Source organism: Oncorhynchus clarkii, chromosome 24 (genome assembly GCF_045791955.1).
Source record: "Oncorhynchus clarkii lewisi isolate Uvic-CL-2024 chromosome 24, UVic_Ocla_1.0, whole genome shotgun sequence".
NCBI lineage: Eukaryota > Metazoa > Chordata > Actinopteri > Salmoniformes > Salmonidae > Oncorhynchus > Oncorhynchus clarkii.
Window position 1 is genome coordinate 39,183,003 of NC_092170.1, and position 21,372 is coordinate 39,204,374.

General features: G+C 47.6%; 1 protein-coding gene across 1 annotated transcript in view; it reads left to right on the plus strand.

Annotated features, from left to right (window-relative positions):
* Positions 1 to 21,372, plus strand: part of LOC139383003 (phospholipase C, eta 1) — a 104,766-nt gene that overhangs the window by 28,448 nt on the left and 54,946 nt on the right. Inside the window, exon 2 of the mRNA XM_071127293.1 lies at positions 16,814 to 16,960. Within this exon, the coding sequence (XP_070983394.1) occupies positions 16,814 to 16,960 (147 nt within the window). The remainder of the gene's footprint in view (positions 1 to 16,813; positions 16,961 to 21,372) is intronic.

A 21,372-nucleotide genomic window follows, 5' to 3' on the forward strand; every position in this document is an offset into this window, starting at 1 on the left:
TTCTGTTTTAGTTTGTGTTGTCATTCTGCAGTAGAAGTGATGAGGCCAGTAGCAGCTAGTTGTATCATTAATACTGGATGAAGTATGGAGCGGATGTTGCTGGATGCGCGATGTTATGAATAATTGACGTGTATCGAGAAGAGGAATCTCACGCTTGAGTTCAGGCCGTCATTGTAAATAGCAATGTGTTCTTAATTGACTTGCCTGGATAGATAAACAAATTTTAAAAAATGTTCTAGACAGTCATCATCATCCTCATTTTGTCAATTAGATTTCATTTCTGAATCGGAAAGCAATTGATCCTAACTTTGAGGATAATGATGATGATATAACTAAGATTATAAGGACGGACTCTGGAGACGAGAAGCAAGTGCAGGGAGTGAACATTTAATGGAAAACGGACATATATCAAAAACAAGAACAGCGTCTGGAGTCTGGATGGGGGGAACAAAACGACATGACGACAATAATGCTAAAGCGGTGGGAACCAACGGAGGAACAGACCGATGTGTATTTGGGCCAGGACCTGTGTTCAACTTGGTGATGATGATGATGATGATGATGATGGTGAATGATGAAAATGTTGTATTTGGACAAGGTGTGAACTCTGTATTATGTGTGTCCTGTCCTGTCCAGTCCTGTCCAGTCCTGTCCAGTCCTGCCCTGCCCTGCCCTGCCCTGTCTTGTCCTGTCCTGCCCTGTCCTGTCCAGTCCTGTCCTGTCCTATCCTGTCCTGCCCTGTCCAGTCCAGTCCTGTCCTATCCTGTCCTTACCTGTCCTGTCCTGTCCTGTCCAGTCCTGTCCTGTCCTATCCTGTCCTGTCCAGTCCTGTCCTGCCCTGTCCAGTCCTGTCCTATCCTATCCTGCCCTGTCCTGTCCTGCCCTGTCCTTTCCTGTCCTGTCCTGCCCTGTCTTGTCCAGTCCTGTCCTGTCCTGCCCTGTCCAGTCCTGTCCTGCCCTGTCCAGTCCTGTCCTGCCCTGTCCAGCCCTGTCCTGCCCTGTCCAGTCCTGTCCTGCCCTGTCCAGTCCAGTCCTGTCCTATCCTGTCCTTACCTGTTCTGTCCTGTCCTGTCCTGCCCTGTCCAGTCCTGTTCTGTCCTGCCCTGTCCAGTCCTATCCTATCCTGTCCTTACCTGTCCTGTCCTGTCCTGCCCTGTCCAGTCCTGTCCTATCCTGTCCTTACCTGTCCTGCCCTGTCCAGTCCAGTCCTGTCCTATCCTGTCCTTACCTGTTCTGTCCTATCCTATCCTTACCAGTCCTGTCCTATCCTATCCTTACCTGTTCTGTCCTGCCCTGTCCAGTCCAGTCCAGTCCTGTTCTGTCCTGTCCTTACCTGTTCTGTCCTGCCCTGTCCTGCCCTGTCCAGTCCAGTCCTGTTCTGTCCTGTCCTTACCTGTTCTGTCCTGCCCTGTCCTGCCCTGTCCTGTCCTCACCTGTCTTGTCCAGTCCTGTCCTATCCTGCCCTGTCCAGTCCTCACCTGTCTTGTCCAGTCCTGTCCAGTCCTGCCCTGTCCTGTCCTCACCTGTCTTGTCCAGTCCTGTCCTATCCTGCCCTGTCCTATCCTGTCCTGTCCTCACCTGTCTTGTCCAGTCCTGTCCTATCCTGTCCTGTCCAGTCCTCACCTGTCTTGTCCAGTCCTGTCCTATCCTGCCCTGTCCTGCCCTGTCCTGTCCTCACCTGTCTTGTCCAGTCCTGTCCTATCCTGTCCTGTCCTTACCGGTTCTGTCCTGTCCAGTCCTGTCCTATCCTGCCCTGTCCTCACCTGTCTTGTCCAGTCCTGTCCTATCCTGTCCTGTCCAGTACTCACCTGTCTTGTCCAGTCCTGTCCTATCCTGCCCTGTCCTGCCCTGTCCTGTCCTCACCTGTCTTGTCCAGTCCTGTCCTATCCTGTCCTGTCCAGTCCTCACCTGTCTTGTCCAGTCCTGTCCTGTCCTATCCTGCCCTGTCCTGCCCTGTCCTGTCCTCACCTGTCTTGTCCAGTCCTGCCCTATCCTGTCCTGTCCTTACCAGTTCTCTCCTGTCCAGTCCTGTCCTATCCTGCCCTGTCCAGTCCTCACCTGTCTTGTCCAGTCCTGTCCTATCCTGTCCTGTCCTTACCTGTCCCGCCCGGTCCAGTCCTGTCCTGCCCTGTCCAGTCCTGTCCTGTCCTGTCCTGCCCTGTCCTGCCCTGTCCAGTCCTGTCCTGTCCAGTCCAGTCCTGTCCTATCCTGTCCTTACCTGTTCTGTCCTGTCCTGCTCTGTCCAGTCCTGTCCTGTCCTGCTCTGTCCAGTCCAGTCCTGTCCTATCCTGTCCTTACCTGTTCTGTCCTGTCCTGCCCTGTCCAGTCCTGTCCTATCCTGTCCTTACCTGTCCTGTCCTGCCCTGTCCAGTCCAGTCCTGTCCTATCCTGTCCTTACCTGTTCTGTCCTATCCTATCCTATCCTTACCAGTCCTGTCCTATCCTATCCTTACCAGTCCTGTCTTATCCTATCCTTACCTGTTCTGTCCTGCCCTGTCCAGTCCAGTCCTGTCCTGTCCTGTCCTTACCTGTTCTGTCCTGCCCTGTCCTGCCCTGTCCTGTCCTCACCTGTCTTGTCCAGTCCTGTCCTATCCTGCCCTGTCCTGTCCTCACCTGTCTTGTCCAGTCCTGTCCTGCCCTGTCCTGTCCTCACCTGTCTTGTCCAGTCCTGTCCTATCCTGCCCTGTCCTATCCTGTCCTCAACTGTCTTGTCCAGTCCTGTCCTATCCTGTCCTGTCCAGTCCTCACCTGTCTTGTCCAGTCCTATCCTGCCCTGTCCTGCCCTGCCCTGTCCTGTCCTCACCTGTCTTGTCCAGTCCTGTCCTATCCTGTCCTGTTCAGTCCTCACCTGTCTTGTCCAGTCCTGTCCTATCCTGCCCTGTCCTGTCCTCACCTGTCTTGTCCAGTCCTGTCCTGCCCTGTCCTGCCCTGTCCTGTCCTCACCTGTCTTGTCCAGTCCTGTCCTATCCTGTCCTTACCGGTTCTGTCCTGTCCAGTCCTGTCCTATCCTGCCCTGTCCAGTCCTCACCTGTCTTGTCCAGTCCTGTCCTATCCTGTCCTGTCCTTACCGGTTCTGTCCTGTCCTGTAGTGTTCGGTCAGTTCTGAGGGCGACGATCATTGGCCTATCACAGATCCTCCTTTGTCATTAACCCAATTATACCGTGTTTGATTGGCCTGGGCCTCAGTGATACAACACAGCTTTGATCTGAACTCTCTGCTCTACCCCCACAGAGATGATCATGGCCTACACACACACACACACACACACACACACACATACACACACACGTGTATACACACACACACATGCACACACACACACGCACCCACACACACACACACACACACGCACACACACACACGCACCCACGCACGCACACACACACACACACACACACACACACACACACACACAAAACACACACGTATACACACACGTATACACACTCACAATGTTTTGTTCACTCAAGTGGAGTTGTCAGTATTCACTGTCAGTATTCACAAACACCTGTCTGGGGTCACAGCATTCCCCCCCGTATGCCCCCATAGGCACAACTCTGACAATATAACCAACAAAAACGGGTCACAACTTCTGCAGCTCTGTCGCACGCTGGGTCTGTACATAGTCAATGATAGCCTTTCGAGGAGACTCCTATGGTAGATACACCTATAGCTCATCTCTTGGCAGTAGTACTATAGACTACATTATCACTGACCTCAACCCAGAGTCTCTCAGAGTGTTCACAGTCAGCCCACTGTCACCCCTATCAGATCACAGCAAAATCACAGTCTACTTGAACAGAGCAATACTCAACCATGAGGCATCAAAGCCAAAGGAACTGAGTAATATTAAGAAGTGTTATAGATGGAAGGATAGTAGTGTGGAAATTTATTTTACCTTTATTTAACTAGGCAAGTCAGTTAAGAACATATTCTTATTTTCAATGACGGCCTAGGAACAGTGGGTTAACTGCCTGTTCAGGGGCAGAACGACCGATTTGTACCTTGTCAGCTCAGGGGTTTGTGTGGAGGATATCATGGACCTGGGAGAAGGTGATGTCAGGACATGAGAGCCTGCTGTGGAAGCAGGCAGAGGCAGCGAGGAAGGCAGAAGCAGAGAGAAAATGGGACCAGCGTTACACAGGGTCACGGCTGGCAAGGAAGATCGGGAAGCCGGGAAGCCAATCCAGTGCGCGTTCACAGCCCGGTGTCGTGCTAGAGTGGGCATCCAGCCAGGATGGATTGTGCCAGCACAGTGCTCCTGGTCTCCGGTGCGCCTCTTCGGCCCAGGGTATCCTGCACCAGCTCTGCGCACAGTGTCTCCGGTGCGCTATCACAGCCCAGTGCGTCCTGTGCCTGCGCTCCGCACGTGCCGGGCCAAAGTGGGCATTCAGCCAGGACGACTGGTACCAGCTTTAAGCACCAGATCTCCAGTGCTTCCCTACAGCCCGGTTTGACCTGTGCCTGCTCCTTGGACCAGGCTTCCAGTATGTCTCCCCAGCCTGGTGAGTCCTGTGCTGGCTCCTTGGACCAGGCCTCCAGTATGTCTCCCCAGCCTGGTGAGTCCTGTGCCTGCTCTAAGAACCAGGCCTCCAGTAGGTCTCCCCAGCTTGGTGAGTCCTGTGCCTGCTCCTTGGACCAGGCCTCAAGTAGGTCTCCCCAGCCTGGTGAGTCCTGTGCCTGCTCCTTGGACCAGGCCTCCAGTAGGTCTCCCCAGCCTGGTGAGTCCTGTGCCTGCTCTAAGAACCAGGCCTCCAGTAGGTATCCCCAGCCTGGTGAGTCCTGCGCCTGCTTCTTGGACCAGGCCTCCAGTATGTCTCCCCAGCCTGGTGAGTCCTGTGCCTGCTCTAAGAACCAGGCCTCCAGTAGGTCTCCCCAGCCTGGTGAGTCCTGGGCCTGCTCCTTGGACCAGGCCTCCAGTAGGTCTCCCCAGCCTGGTGAGTCCTGTGCCTGCTCTAAGAACCAGGCCTCCAGTAGGTCTCCCCAGCCTGATGAGTCCTGGGCCTGCTCCTTGGACCAGGCCTCCAGTAGGTATCCCCAGCCTGGTGAGTCCTGTGCCTGCTCCACGGGCCAGTCCGGGACCTGCAGCGAGGGTCCCCTGTCTGGGACCTGCAGCGAGGGTCCCCAGGCCGGGGCCTGCAGAGAGGGTCCCCAGTCCGGGGTCGGCGACCGGGGTCCCCGCACCAGAGGCGCCACCAAAGTAGGGGGAGCCAGAGGTGGAGCGGGGTCTGCGTCCCGCACCGGAGCCGCCACCAAGATAGATGCCCACCCGGACCCTCCCCTATAGTGTCAGGGTACTGTCACACCCTGACCATAGAGATCCTTTTATTCTCTACCGTTGTCTCTGATTGGGATTCATACTTAGGCAGCCTTTGTTCCTTTTCTCATTTGTGGGTTGTTGTCTTTGTTAGTGGCATGTATAGCCTTACAGAGCTTCACGTTCATTTGGTTGTTTATTGTTCTGTTGGCGACATTTAAAATAAAATAATGTACGCTTACCACGCTGCACCTTGGTCCGGTCATTTCCTTGACGACGATCGTGACAATTATTCTGACATTTGACATTCTTAAAATAAAGTGGTGATCCTAACTGACCTAAAACAGGGAATCTTTACTGGGATTAAATGTCAGGAGTTTTGAAAAACTGAGTTTAAATGAATTTGGCTAAGGTGTATGTAAACTTCCAATTTCAACTGTACAGTGCCTTGCAAAAGTATTCACCCCCTTAGTTATGAGCCCCTAAATAAGATCTGGTGCAACCAATTACCTTCAGAAGTCACATTATTAGTTAAATAAAGTCCACCTGTGTGCAATCTGTGTCACATGATCTGTCACATGATTTCAGTGACAGGCTGACCTGTTCTGAAAGGCCCCAGAGTCTGCAACACCACTAAGCAAGGGGAACCACCAAGCAAGTGGCAGGCACTATGAAGACCAAGGAGCTCTCTAAACAGGTCAGGGACAAAGTTGTGGAGAAGCACAGATCAGGGTTGGGTTATGAAAAATATTCAGAAACTTTGAACATCCCACGGAGCACCATTAAATCCATAATAAAAAAATGGAAAGAATATGGCACCACAACAAACCTGCCAAGAGAGGGCCGCCCACCAAAACTCACGGACCAGGCAAGCAGGGCATTAATCAGAGAGACAACAAAGAGACCAAAGATAAACCTGAAGGAGCTGCAAAGCTCCACAGCGGAGATTGGAGTATCTGTCCATAGGACCACATTACACCGTACACTCCACAGAACTGGGCTTTACGGAAGAGTGTCCAGAAAGAAATAAGCACACTCAAGTTTTCTGTTTTTATGTCTTATTTCTTGTTTGTTTCACAATAAAAACTATTTTGCATCTTCAAAGTGGCAGGCATATTATTCTGGGCCACATCCTGACTGATGGCAGCCCATTCTTGCATAATCAATGCTTGGAGTTTGCCAGAATTTGTCTGTTTTTGTTTGTCCACCCGCCTCTTGAAGATTGACCTCAAGTTCTCAATGGGATTAAGGTCTGGGGAGTTTCCTGGCCATGGACCCAAAATATTTGTTCCCCGAGCCACTTAGTTATAACTTTTGCCTTATGGCAAGGTGCTCCATCATGCTGGAAAAGGCATTGTTTGTCACCAAAATGTTCCTGGTTGGTTGGGAGAAGTTGCTCTTGGAGGATGTGTTGGTACCATTCTTTATTCATGACTGTGTTCTTAGGCAAAATTGTGAGTGAGCCCACTCCCTTAGCTGAGAAGCAACCCCACACATGAATGGTCTCAGGATGCTTTACTGTAGGCATGACACAGGACTGATGGTAGCGCTCACCTTGTCTTCTCCGGACAAGCTTTTTCCCCAAACAATCGGAAAGGGGATTCATCAGAGAAAATGGCTTTACCCCAGTCCTCAGCAGTCCAATCCCTGTACCTTTTGCAGAATATCAGTCTGTCCCTGATGTTTTTCCTGGAGAGAAGTGGCTTCTTTGCTGCCCTTCTTGACACAAGGCCATCCTCCAAATGTCTTTGCCTCACTGTGCGTGCAGATGCACTCACACCTGCCTGCTGCCATTCCTGAGCAAGCTCTGTACTGTTGGTGCCCCGATCCCGCAGCTGAATCAACTTTAGGAGACGGTCCTGGCACTTGCTTGACTTTCTTGGGTGCCCTGAAGCCTCCTTCACAACAATCGGACCTCTCTCCTTGAAGTGCTTGATGATCCGCTAAATGGTTGATTTAGGTGCAATCTTACTGGCAGCAATATCCTTGCCTGTGAAGCCCTTTTTGTGCAAAGCAATGATGATGACACGTGTTTCCTTGCAGGTAACCATGGTTGACTGTGGAAGAACAATGATTCCAAGCACCACCCTCCTTTTGAAGCTTCCAGTCTGTTATTCGAACTCAATCAGCATGACAGAGTGATCTCCAGCCTTGTCCTCGTCAACACTCACACCTGTGTTAACGAGAGAATTACTGACATGATGTCAGCTGGTCCTTTTGTGGCAGGGCTGAAATGCAGTGGAAATGTTTTTTGGGGATTCAGTTAATTTGCATGGCAAAGAGGGACTTTGCAATTAATTGCAATTCATCTGATCCCTCTTCATAACATTCTGGAGTATATGCAAATTGCCATCACACAGACTGAGGCAGCAGACTTTGTGAAAATTAATATTTGTGTCATTCTCAAAACTTTTGGCCACGGCTGTACAGTACAAGTCAAAAGTTTGGACACATCTACTCATTCAAGGATTTTTCTTTATTTTGACTATTTTCTACATTGTAGAATAATAGTGAAGACATCAAAACTATGAAATTACACGTGGAATTGTAAATTGGAATGGTAGAGTTATGTGGAGTTATCAGAATTGTACGGGAAGGTCTGCTCAATCCGAGAGTACAACCTATTGATTACAGCATTACCCCAAAAATGGAGGAGGCAAGTGGCAGCGGGAGGAGGTAGAGAACTGACCTATTATGATTTTTCAACGCCGATCCCGAAACCGATTATTGGAGGACCAAAAAAGCCGATACCGATTAATCGGACTATTTTATTTATTTTTTATTTGTAATAATGACAATTACAACAATACTGAATGAACACTTATTTTAACTTAATATAATGCATCAATCAGATCATTTTAGCCTCAAATAAATAATGAAACATGTTCAATTTGGATTAAATAATGCAAAAACACAGTGTTGGAGAAGAAAGTAAAAGTGCAATATGTGCCATGTAAGAAAGCTAACGTTTCAGTTCCTTGCTCAGAACATGAGAACATATGAAAGCTGGTGGTCCCTTTTAACATGAGACTTCAATATTCCAAGGTAAGAGGTTTTAGGTTGTAGTTAATATTGTATTTATAGGACTACTTCTCTCTATATAATTTGTATTTCATATACCTTTGACTATTGGATGTTCTTATAGGCACTTTAGTATTGCCAGTGTAATAGCTTCCGTCCCTCTCCTCGCCCCTACCTGGGCTCGAACCAGGAACACAACGACAACAGCCACCCTCGAAGCAGCGTTACCCATGCAGAGCAAGGGGAACAACTACTCCAAGTCTCAGAGCGCGTGACGTTTGAAACGCTATTAGCACGCACCCCGCTAACTAGCTAGTCATTTCACATCACATCGTTACACCAGCCTCATCTCGGGAGTTGATAGGCTTGAAGTCAGAAACAGTGCAATGCTTGACGCACAACGAAGAGCTGCTGGCAAAACGCATGAAAGTGCTGTTTGAATGAATGCTTATGAGCCTGCTGGTACCTCAGTCAGACTGCTCTATCAAATCATAGACTTAATTATAACATAATAACACACAGAAATGCGAGCCTTAGGTCATTAATATGGTCGAATCCGGAAACTATCACCTCGAAAACAAGACTTTTACTCTTTCAGTGAAATACGGAACCGTTCCGTATTTTATCCGTATTTTATCTAACGGGTGGCACCCATCAGTCTATGTATTCCTGTTACATTGCACAACCTTCAATGTTATGTCATAATTACGTAACATTCTGGTAAATTAGTTCGCAATGAGCCAGGCGGCCCAAACTGTTGCATATACCCTGACTCTGCGTGCAATGAACACAAGAGAAGTGACACAATTTCACCTGGTTAATATTGCCTGCTAACCTGGATTTCTTTTAGCTAAATATGCAGGTTTAAAAATATATACTTCTGTGTATGGATTTTAAGAAAGGCATTGGTGTTTATGGTTAGGTACACGTTGGAGCAACAACAGTCCTTTTTCGCGAATGCGCACCGCATCGGTTATATGCAATGCAGGACACGCTAGATAAACTAGTAATATCATCAACTATGTGTAGTTATAACTAGTGATTATGATTGATTAAGTTTAATGCTAGCTAGCAACTTACCTTGGCTTCTTACTGCATTCGCGTAACAGGCGGGCTCCTCTTGAGGCAGGTGGTTAGAGCGTTGGACTAGTTAACCGTAAGGTTGCAAGATTGAATCCCTGAGCTGACAAGGTGAAAATCTGTGAAAATAATACAAATGTTTGTGTTTGTGTGTGTTTGTGGATGTGTTTAACTATTCTTGTGGGGACCAGAAGTCCCCAGAATAGTAAACAAACAAACATTCTACCAGCTGGGGACATTTTGTTAATCCCCACAAGGTCAAAAAGTTTTTCTAGGGGGTTTAGGGTTAAGGTTAGAATTAGTGCTAGGGTTAGAATTACATTAATGGTTAGGAGCTAGGGTTAGGGTTAGGAGCTAGGGTTAGGAGCTAGGGTTAGGGTTAGGAGCTAGGGTTAGGAGCTAGGGTTAGGAGCTAGGGTTAGGGTTAGGAGCTAGGGTAAGGGTTAGGAGCTAGGGTTAGGGTTAGGGTTAGGAGCTAGGGTTAGGGTTAGGAGCTAGGGTTAGGGTTAGGAGTTAGGGTTAGGAGCTAGGGTTAGGAGCTAGGGTTAGGGTTAGGGTTAGGAGCGAGGGTTAGGGTTAGGAGCTAGGGTTAGGAGCTAGGGTTAGGGTTAGGAGCTAGGGTTAGGGTTAGGAGCTAGGGTTAGGAGCTAGGGTTAGGGTTAGGAGCTATGGTTAGGGTTAGGAGCTAGGGTTAGGGTTAGGAGCTAGGGTTAGGGTTAGGAGCTAGGGTTAGGGTTAGGAGCTAGGGTTAGGAGCTATGGTTAGGGTTAGGAGCTAGGGTTAGGAGCTAGGGTTAGGAGCTAGGGTTAGGGTTAGGCGCTAGGGTTAGGGTTAGGAGCTAGGGTTAGGGTTAGGAGCTAGGGTTAGGAGCTAGGGTTAGGGTTAGGAGCTAGGGTTAGGGTTAGGAGCTAGGGTTAGGGTTAGGAGCTAGGGTTAGGGTTAGGAGCTAGGGTTAAGGTTAGGAGCTAGGGTTAGTGTTCAAATCAAATCAAATCAAATCAAATTTATTTGTCACATACACATGGTTAGCAGATGTTAATGCGAGTGTAGCGAAATGCTTGTGCTTCTAGTTCCGACAATGCAGTAATAACCAACAAGTAATCTAACTAACAATTCCAAAACTACTGTCTTGTACACAGTGTGAGGGGATAAAGAATATGTACATAAGGATATATGAATGAGTGATGGTACAGAGCAGCATAGGCAGATACAGTAGATTGTATTGAGTACAGTATATACATATGAGATGAGTATGTAAACAAAGTGGCATAGTTAAAGTGGCTAGTGATACATGTATTACATAAGGATACAGTCGATGATATAGAGTACAGTAAATACGTATGCCTATGAGATGAATAATGTAGGGTAAGTAACATTATATAAGGTAGCATTGTTTAAAGTGGCTAGTGATATATTTACATCATTTCCCATCAATTCCCATTATTAAAGTGGCTGGAGTTGAGTCAGTGTCAGTGTGTTGGCAGCAGCCACTCAATGTTAGTGGTGGCTGTTTAACAGTCTGATAGCCTTGAGATAGAAGCTGTTTTTCAGTCTCTCGGTCCCAGCTTTGATGCACCTGTACTGACCTCGCCTTCTGGATGATAGCGGGGTGAACAGGCAGTGGCTCGGGTGGTTGATGTCCTTGATGATCTTTATGGCCTTCCTGTGACATCGGGTGGTGTAGGTGTCCTGGAGGGCAGGTAGTTTGCCCCCGGTGATGCGTTGTGCAGACCTCACTACCCTCTGGAGAGCCTTACGGTTGAGGGCGGAGCAGTTGCCGTACCAGGCGGTGATACAGCCCGCCAGGATGCTCTCGATTGTGCATCTGTAGAAGTTTGTGAGTGCTTTTGGTGACAAGCCGAATTTCTTCAGCCTCCTGAGGTTGAAGAGGCGCTGCTGCGCCTTCTTCACAATGCTGTCTGTGTGAGTGGACCAATTCAGTTTGTCTGTGATGTGTATGCCGAGGAACTTAAAACTTGCTACCCTCTCCACTACTGTTCCATCGATGTGGATAGGGGGGTGTTCCCTCTGCTGTTTCCTGAAGTCCACAATCATCTCCTTAGTTTTGTTGACGTTGAGTGTGAGGTTATTTTCCTGACACCACACTCCGAGGGCCCTCACCTCCTCCCTGTAGGCCGTCTCGTCGTTGTTGGTAATCAAGCCTACCACTGTTGTGTCGTCCGCAAACTTGATGATTGAGTTGGAGGCGTGCGTGGCCACGCAGTCGTGGGTGAACAGGGAGTACAGGAGAGGGCTCAGAACGCACCCTTGTGGGGCCCCAGTGTTGAGGATCAGCGGGGAGGAGATGTTGTTGCCTACCCTCACCACCTGGGGGCGGCCCGTCAGGAAGTCCAGTACCCAGTTGCACAGGGCGGGGTCGAGACCCAGGGTCTCGAGCTTGATGACGAGCTTGGAGGGTACTATGGTGTTGAATGCCGAGCTGTAGTCAATGAACAGCATTCTCACATAGGTATTCCTCTTGTCCAGATGGGTTAGGGCAGTGTGCAGTGTGGTTGAGATTGCATCGTCTGTGGACCTATTTGGGCGGTAAGCAAATTGGAGTGGGTCTAGGGTGTCAGGTAGGGTGGAGGTGATATGGTCCTTGACTAGTCTCTCAAAGCACTTCATGATGACGGAAGTGAGTGCTACGGGGCGGTAGTCGTTTAGCTCAGTTACCTTAGCTTTCTTGGGAACAGGAACAATGGTGGCCCTCTTGAAGCATGTGGGAACAGCAGACTGGTATAGGGATTGATTGAATATGTCCGTAAACACACCGGCCAGCTGGTCTGCGCATGCTCTGAGGGCGCGGCTGGGGATGCCGTCTGGGCCTGCAGCCTTGCGAGGGTTAACACGTTTAAATGTCTTACTCACCTCGGCTGCAGTGAAGGAGAGACCGCAAGTTTTCGTTGCAGGCCGTGTCAGTGGCACTGTATTGTCCTCAAAGCGGGCAAAAAAGTTATTTAGTCTGCCTGGGAGCAGGACATCCTGGTCCGTGACTGGGCTGGATTTCTTCCTGTAGTCCGTGATTGACTGTAGACCCTGCCACATGCCTCTTGTGTCTGAGCCGTTGAATTGAGATTCTACTTTGTCTCTGTACTGACGCTTAGCTTGTTTGATAGCCTTGCGGAGGGAATAGCTGCACTGTTTGTATTCGGTCATGTTACCAGACACCTTGCCCTGATTAAAAGCAGTGGTTCGCGCTTTCAGTTTCACACGAATGCTACCATCAATCCACGGTTTCTGGTTAGGGAATGTTTTAATCGTTGCTATGGGAACGACATCTTCAACGCACGTTCTAATGAACTCGCACACCGAATCAGCGTATTCGTCAATGTTGTTGTCTGACGCAATACGAAACATGTCCCAGTCCACGTGATGGAAGCAGTCTTGGAGTGTGGAGTCAGCTTGGTCGGACCAGCGTTGGACAGACCTCAGCGTGGGAGCCTCTTGTTTTAGTTTCTGTCTGTAGGCAGGGATCAACAAAATTGAGTCGTGGTCAGCTTTTCCGAAAGGGGGGCGGGGCAGGGCCTTATATGCGTCGCGGAAGTTAGAGTAACAATGATCCAAGGTCTTTCCACCCCTGGTTGCGCAATCGATATGCTGATAAAATTTGGGGAGTCTTGTTTTCAGATTAGCCTTGTTAAAATCCCCAGCTACAATGAATGCAGCCTCCGGATAAATGGTTTCCAGTTTGCAAAGAGTAAAATAAAGTTCATTCAGAGCCAACGATGTGTCTGCTTGGGGGGGGATATATACGGCTGTGATTATAATCGAAGAGAATTCTCTTGGTAGATAATGCGGTCTACATTTGATTGTGAGGAATTCTAAATCAGGTGAACAGAAGGATTTGAGTTCCTGTATGTTTCTTTCATCACACCATGTCACGTTAGTCATAAGGCATACGCCCCCGCCCCTCTTTTTACCAGAAAGATGTTTTTTCCTGTCTGCGCGATGCGTGGAGAAACCTGTTGGCTGCACCGCTTCGGATAGCATCTCTCCAGTAAGCCACGTTTCCGTGAAGCAAAGAACGTTACAGTCTCTGATGTCCCTCTGGAATGCTACCCTTGCTCGGATTTCATCAACCTTGTTGTCAAGAGACTGGACATTGGCAAGAAGAATGCTAGGGAATGGTGCACGATGTGCCCGTCTCCGGAGTCTGACCAGAAGACCGCCTCGTTTCCCTCTTTTTCGGAGTCGTTTTTTTGGGTCGCTGCATGGGATCCACTCCGTTGTCCTGTTTGTAAGGCAGAGCACAGGATCCGCGTCGCGAAAAGCGTATTCTTGGTCGTACTGATGGTGAGTTGACGCTGATCTTATATTCAGTAGTTCTTCTCGACTGTATGTGATGAAACCTAAGATGACCTGGGGTACTAATGTAAGAAATAACACGTAAAAAAACAAAAAACTGCATAGTTTCCTAGGAACGCGAAGCGAGGCGGCCATCTCTGTCGGCGCCGGAAGTTAGGAGCTAGGGTTAGGGTTAGGAGCTAGGGTTAGGGTTAGGAGCTAGGGTTAGGAGCTAGGGTTAGGGTTAGGAGCTAGGGTTAGGAACTAGGGTTAGGGTTAGGAGCTAGGGTTAGGGTTAGGAGCTAGGTTTAGGGTTAGGAGCTAAGGTTAGGGTGAGGAGCTAGGGTTAGGGTGAGGAGCTAGGGTTAGGGTGAGGAGCTAGGGTTAGGTTTAGGGTTAGGAGCTAGGGTTAGGTTTAGGGTTAGGGGTTAGGAGCTAGGTTTAGGGTTAGGGATAAGGGAAAATAGGATTTTGAATGGGACTGAATTGTGTGTCACCACAAGGTTAGCTGTATAAGGGCACAAGGCGAGACCCAAATGCAGACACAGGAGGCAGATGGTTGAGCTCAGATATTTATTATAGCAAAGCGAGCAGAAGGTTGGTCGAGGACAGGCGAGAGTTCATAAACCAGGTCAGAGTCCAAACAGTACCAGACGATAGGCAGTCTCGAGGGGGCAGAAACAAGATCCAAGTCCAAAACAGTACAAGGGGATAGGCAGGCTGGTAGTCAGAACAGGCGGAGTGGTCAGGCAGGCGGGTTCAGGGTCAGGACAGGCAGGGGGCGAAACTAGGAGGACTAGAAACAAAGAGAGACTGGGAAAGATAGGAGCAAGGAAAACGCTGGTTGACTAGACAAACTGGCACAGAGAGACAGGAAACAGGGATATATACACCAGGGATAATAAGCGACACCTGGAGGGGGTGGAGACAGTAACAAGGACAGGTGAACCAGATCAGGGTGTGACAAGCTGTACAAGACTGTGTTTGTGTGTGTGTGTGTGTGTGTGTTTCTCTATCTGAGCGTTTTTTACCTTGTGTATAAGAATCCTCTCAGAGCACGACATAGGTCCTTAGGTTAGATACTCCTAGTTGACATGGTTCTTAGGTTAGATACTCCTAGTTGACATGGTTCTTAGGTTAGATACTCCTAGTTGACATGGTTCTTAGGTTAGATACTCCTAGTTGACATGGTTCTTAGTTTAGATACTCCTAGTTGACATGGTCCTTAGGTTAGATACTCCTAGTTGACATGGTTCTTAGTTGTAGATACTCCTAGTTGACATGAAGCTGAATCTTATGCCCTCTATTCATATCAGATCACGCTGAGTTAAGACTGAGTGTAACTCTGTTTGTGTTTGTGTGTGTGTGGGCTGAAACTGCTCATCCACAATGTGTGTGTGGGCTGAAACTGCTCATCCACAATGTGTGTGTGGGCTGAAACTGCTCATCCACAATGTGTGTGTGGGCTGAAACTGCTCATCCACAATGTGTGTGTGGGCTGAAACTGCTCATCCACAATGTGTGTGTGGGCTGAAACTGCTCATCCACAATGTGTGTGTGGGCTGAAACTGCTCATCCACAATGTGTGTGTGGGCTGAAACTGCTCATCCACAATGTGTGTGTGGGCTGAAACTGCTCATCCACAATGTGTGTGTGGGCTGAAACTGCTCATCCACAATGTGTGTGTGGGCTGAAACTGCTCATCCACAATGTGTGTGTGGGCTGAAACTGCTCATCCACAATGTGTGTGTGGGCTGAAACTGCTCATCCACAATGTGTGTGTGGGCTGAAACTGCTCATCCACAATGTGTGTGCGGGCTGAAACTGCTCATCCACAATGTGTGTGTGGGCTGAAACTGCTCATCCACAATGTGTGTGTGGGCTGAAACTGCTCATCCACAATGTGTGTGTGGGCTGAAACTGCTCATCCACAATGTGTGTGCGGGCTGAAACTGCTCATCCACAATGTGTGTGTGGGCTGAAACTGCTCATCCACAATGTGTGTGTGGGCTGAAACTGCTCATCCACAATGTGTGTGTGGGCTGAAACTGCTCATCCACAATGTGTGTGTGGGCTGAAACTGCTCATCCACAATGTGTGTGTGGGCTGAAACTGCTCATTACTGAAGAAGACAGTGATGTTGCATCAGATGATGTTGCATCTCTATTTCAATTCAAATGGCTTCATGGGAAACATATGTTAACATTGTCAAAGTAAGTGAAATATAACAATAACAAATGAACAGTAAACATTACACTCACAGAAGTTCCAAAGGAATAGAGACATTTGAAATGTCATATTATGTCTGTATACAGTGTTGTGACGATGTACAAATGGTTAAAGTACAAAAGGGAAAATAAATAAACATAAATATGGGTTGTATTTACAATGGTGTTTGTTCTTCACTGGTTGCCCTTTTCTTGTGGCAACAGGTCACAAATCTTGCTGCTGTGATTGCACACGGTGGTATTTCACCCAGTAGATATGGGAGTTTATTAAAATTTGATTTGTTTTCAAATTCTTTGTGGATCTGTGTAATCTGAAGGAAATATGTGTCTCTAATATGGTCATACATTGGGCAGGAGGTTAGGAAGTACAGCTCTGTTTCCACCTCATTTTGTGGGCAGTGTGCACATAGCCTGTCTTCTCTTGAGAGCCATGTCTAATTGTGCTGTTGTCCTGGGGCTCTGTGGGGTCTGTTTGTGTTTGTGAACAGAGCCCCAGGGCCAGCTTAATTAGGGGACGCTTTGTTATGGAAGGTTTGGGAATCACTTCCTTTTAGGTACTACCCCCCCCTCTCTCTCTCTGTCTCTCTGTTTCTGTCTCTCTCTCTCTCTCTCCCTTTCTCTCTCTTTCTCTCTTTCGCTCTCTTTTTATTTCTCTCTCTCTCTCTCTCTCTGTCTCTCTGTCTCTCTCTCCCTTTCTCTCTCTTTCTCTCTTTCACTCTCTTTTTATTTCTCTCTCTCTCTTTTTCTCTCTTTTTTCTCTCTCTCTCTCTATGACTCTGACCTGATTGTGTTTTGTCACTCCTATCTCTGTTCCCATCCTGTTTCTGGCCCAAATCAGCTTGTTAATCAGTATTTTCTAGCATTATTAATGGCTCTTTCGTGTTTTTTGTTGTTGTGATAGTACAGTATTGACCTCTGTGTCTCCCTGTCTCTCTGTAGTGGAGCGATGTATGTGTGTGATGCAGTCGGGGACCCAGATGGTGAAGTTGAAGGCTGGTTCCAAGGGGCTGGTGAGACTGTTCTACCTGGACGAACATCGCTCATGCATCCGATGGAGACCCTCACGCAAGAGCGAGAGGGCCAAGAGTGAGTACACACACTTTATCTCATCACCCATGCAATTTCTCACCTTAACCCCTAGTTCTACCCTTAACACCCCTAGTTCTACCCTTAACAGAGTCGCTTCCTTTTGGCAACATCGAAGCAATACAAACAATGCTTTATGTAATTTTATCCAATCTTTTAACCTTGTAGGAATGTCAAATAATGTATTTGACAGCATCTCTCTCTCTCTCTCTCTCGCTCTCTCTCTCTCTCAGCCTCTCTCTCTCTCTCTCTCTCTCTCTCTCTCTCTCTCTCTCTCTCTCTCAATTCAAGTTCAATAACAATTAAGGTATTTTTGTCATGTGAAACATATGTTTACATTGTCAAAGCAAGTGAAATAGATAATAAACGAGAGTGAAACGCCCTGACCTTACAGAGACGTTTTATGTCTCTATTTGGTTAGGTCAGGGTGTGATGTGGGGTGGGCATTCTATTTTTTTGTTTTCTATGTTTCTTTATTTCTATGTTTTGTCCCAGGTATGGTTCTCAATCAGGGACAGCTGTCTATCATTGTATCTGATTGGGAATCATACTTAGGTAGCCCTTTTCCCCCTCCTTTCAGGGTGGGTAGTTATCTTTGTTCGTGGCACTATACCCCTGTAAGCTTCACGGTTGTTTTTCTTTTGTTGGCGTCATTTACTAAAATAAAAAGGAAAATGTACGCTCACCACGCTGCACTTTGGTCCACTTCTTTCTACGGCCGTGACATAGCCTGTCTTCTCTTTTTTTGTTTTATTTTATTTAACATTTAATGTGGCAAGTCAGTTAAGAACAAATTCTTATTTACCAAAAGGCAAAAGGCCTCCTGCGGGGATGGAGGCTGGGATAAAATATATATTTTTTTAAATATAGGACAAAACACACAACACAGCAAGAGAGACAACACAACACTATTTAAAGAGAGACCTAAGACGACAACATAGCAAGGCAGCAACACATGAAAACACAGTAGCAACATGGCAGCAACAAAACATGACAACGACATGGTAGCAACACAACATGGCAGCAGCACAACATGGTAGCAGCACAAAACATGGTACAAACATTATTGGGCACAGACAACAGCACAAAGAGCAAGAAGGTAGAGACAACAATACATCATGCAAAGTAGCCACAACTGTCAGTAAGAGACGAGCGACCAAGGGTTGTGTGTGCTTTGGGGACTTTAACAGAATGTGACTGGCAGAACGGTGTTGTATGTGGAGGATGAGGGCTGCAGTAGATATCTCAGATACGGGGGAGTGAGGCCTAAGAGGGTTTTTATAAATAAGCAACAACCAGTGGGTCTTGCAATGGGTGTACAGAGATGTACAGAGATTACCAGTTTACAGAGGAGTATAGTGATGTGTCCTATAAGGAGCATTGGTGTTAAATCTGATGGCCAAATGGTAAAGAACATCTAGCCACTCCATAATCTAGCATTGGTAGGATGGTCATCTGAACCAGGGTTAGTTTGGCAGCTGGGGTGAAAGAGGAACGATTACGATAGAGGAAACCAAGTCTATATACACTGCTCAAAAAAATAAAGGGAACACTTAAACAACACAATGTAACTCCAAGTCAATCACACTTCTGTGAAATCAAACTGTCCACTTAGGAAGCAACACTGATTAACAATACATTTCACATGCTGTTGTGCAAATAGAATAGACAACAGGTGGGAATTATAGGCAATTAGCAAGACACCCCCAATAAAGGAGTGGTTCTGCAGGTGGGGACCACAGACCACTTCTCAGTTCCTATGCTTCCTGGCTGATGTTTTGGTAACTTTTGAATGCTGGCGGTGCTTTCACTCTAGTGGTAGCATGAGACGAGTATACAACCAACACAAGTGGCTCAGGTAGTGCAGCTCATCCAGGATGGCACATCAATGCGAGCTGTAGAAAGAAGGTTTGCTGTGTCTGTCAGCGTAGTGTCCAGAGCATGGAGGCGCTACCAGGAGACAGGCCAGTACATCAGGAGAAGTGTAGGAGGCCGTAGGAGGGCAACAACCCAGCAGCAGGACCGCTACCTCCGCCTTTGTGCAAGGAGGAGCAGGAGGAGCACTGCCAGAGCCCTGCAAAATGACCTCCAGCAGGCCACAAATGTGCATGTGTCTGCTCAAACGGTCAGAAACAGACTCTATGAGGGTGGTATGAGGGCCCGACGTCCACAGGTGGGGGTTGTGCTTACAGCTCAACACCGTGCAGGACGTTTGGCATTTGCCAGAGAACACCAAGATTGGCAAATTCGCCACTGGCGCCCTGTGCTCTTCACAGATGAAAGCAGGTTCACACTGAGCACATGTGACAGACGTGACAGAGTCTGGAGATGCCGTGGAGAATGATCTGCTGCCTGCAACATCCTCCAGCATGACCGGTTTGGCGGTGGGTCAGTCATGGTGTGGGGTGGCATTTCTTTGGGGGGCCGCACAGCCCACCATTTGCTCGCCAGAGGTAGCCTGACTGCCATTAGGTACCGAGATGAGATCCTCAGACCCCTTGTGAGACCATATGCTGGTGCGGTTGGCCCTGGGTTCCTCCTAATGCAAGACAATGCTAGACCTCATGTAGCTGGAGTGTGTCAGTAGTTCCTGCAATAGGAAGGCATTGATGCTATGGACTGGCCCGTCCGTTCCCCAGACCTGAATCCAATTGAGCACATCTGGGACATCATGTCTCGTTCCATCTACCAACGCCACGTTGCACCATAGACTGTCCAGGAGTTGGCGGATGCTTTGGTCCAGGTCTGGGAGGAGATCCCTCAGAAGACCATCCTCCACCTCATCAGGAGCATGCCCAGGTGTTGTAGGGATGTCATACAAGCACGTGGAGGCCACACACACTACTGAGCCTCATTTTGACTTGTTTTAAGGACATTACATCAAAGTTGGATCAGCCTGTGGTGTGGTTTTCCACTTTAATTTTGAGTGTGACTCCAAATCCAGACCTCCATGGGTTGATACATTTGATTTCCATTGATCATTTTTGTGTGATTTTGTTGTCAGCACATTCAACTATGTAAAGAAAAAAGTATTTAATAAGAATATTTAATTCATTCAGATCTAGGATGTGTTATTTTAGTGTTCCCTTTATTTTTTTGAGCAGTGTATAACTTTACCCTGCAGCTTTGGTATGTGCTGAGAGAAGGACAGTGCACCATCTAGCCATACTCCCAAGTGAATACCTCAAGCTCTAAATCCTCAGAGGTAGTAATCACACCTGTGGGAAAAGGGGCATTCTTCTTACCAAACCACATTATCTTTGTTTTGGAGGTGTTCAGAACGAGGTTAAGTGCAGAGAAAGCTTGCTGGACACTAAGAAAGCTTTGTTTTAGAGCGTTTAACACAAAATAGGGGCCAGTTGAGTATAAGACTGTATCTTCTGCATATAAATGGATGAGAGAGATTCCTACTGCGTGAGCAATGTTGTTCATGTAAATTGAGAAGAGTGTGGGGCCTAGGATCGAGCCTTGGGATACTCCCTTGGTGACAGGCAGTGGGTGAGACAGCAGATATTCTGACTTTATACACTGCACTCTTTGAGAGAGGTTGTTAGCAAACCAGGCCAAAGACCCCTCAGAGACACCAATACTCCTTAGCCAGCCCACCAGAATGGAATGGTCTACCGTATCAAAATCTTTGACCAAGTCTATAAAAATAGCAGCACAATATTGCTTAGCATTAAGGACAATGGTGGCATCATTGAGGACCTTAAAGTTTGCAGTGACACATCCATAACCTGAGTGGAAACCATATTGCAAACCCGATAGAATACTATAGACATTAAGAAAGCCAGTCAGTTGATTATTGACACGTTTTTCCAACACTTTTGTTAAACAGGGCAAAATAGAAATAGGCCTATAACAGTTAGGATCAGCTTGATCTCCCCCTTTAAGTAAAATATGAACTGTGGCTGCCTGCCAATGGGAACCTCCCCAGGGAGGAGAGACAGGTTAAAAAGGTCAGAGATAGGCTTGGCGATTATAGGGGCAGCAACCTTACAGAAGAAAGGCTCTAAACCATCTGACCCAGATGTTTTTGGGGGAGGAGATATCAAAAAAGAAGTCCAAGCTTCTTCGACAGAGTGGATCAAGCTGATTCTATACCAATTTACAGAGGCCAGGTCATGAAGGAAGGCTGGCTCATTAAAGTTTTTTAGTCTATGACAAATCAAGACAGGTCTTTTCACTGAGCAACCATTATGAACACGGGCTGTAGAACAGTGATCACTAAGGTCATTACAGAAAATCCCAGACTATCAGGATAATTTGTGAGGATAACATCAAGGAGAGTAGGTTTTTTTGGGTGTTTGGAGTCATACCTTGTAGAATTGGTAATAATCTGAGAAAGTTCTTGAGAGCCAGGTCTGGCTACGGCGGCCTTTCTCAATAGCAAGGCTTTGCTCACTGAGTCT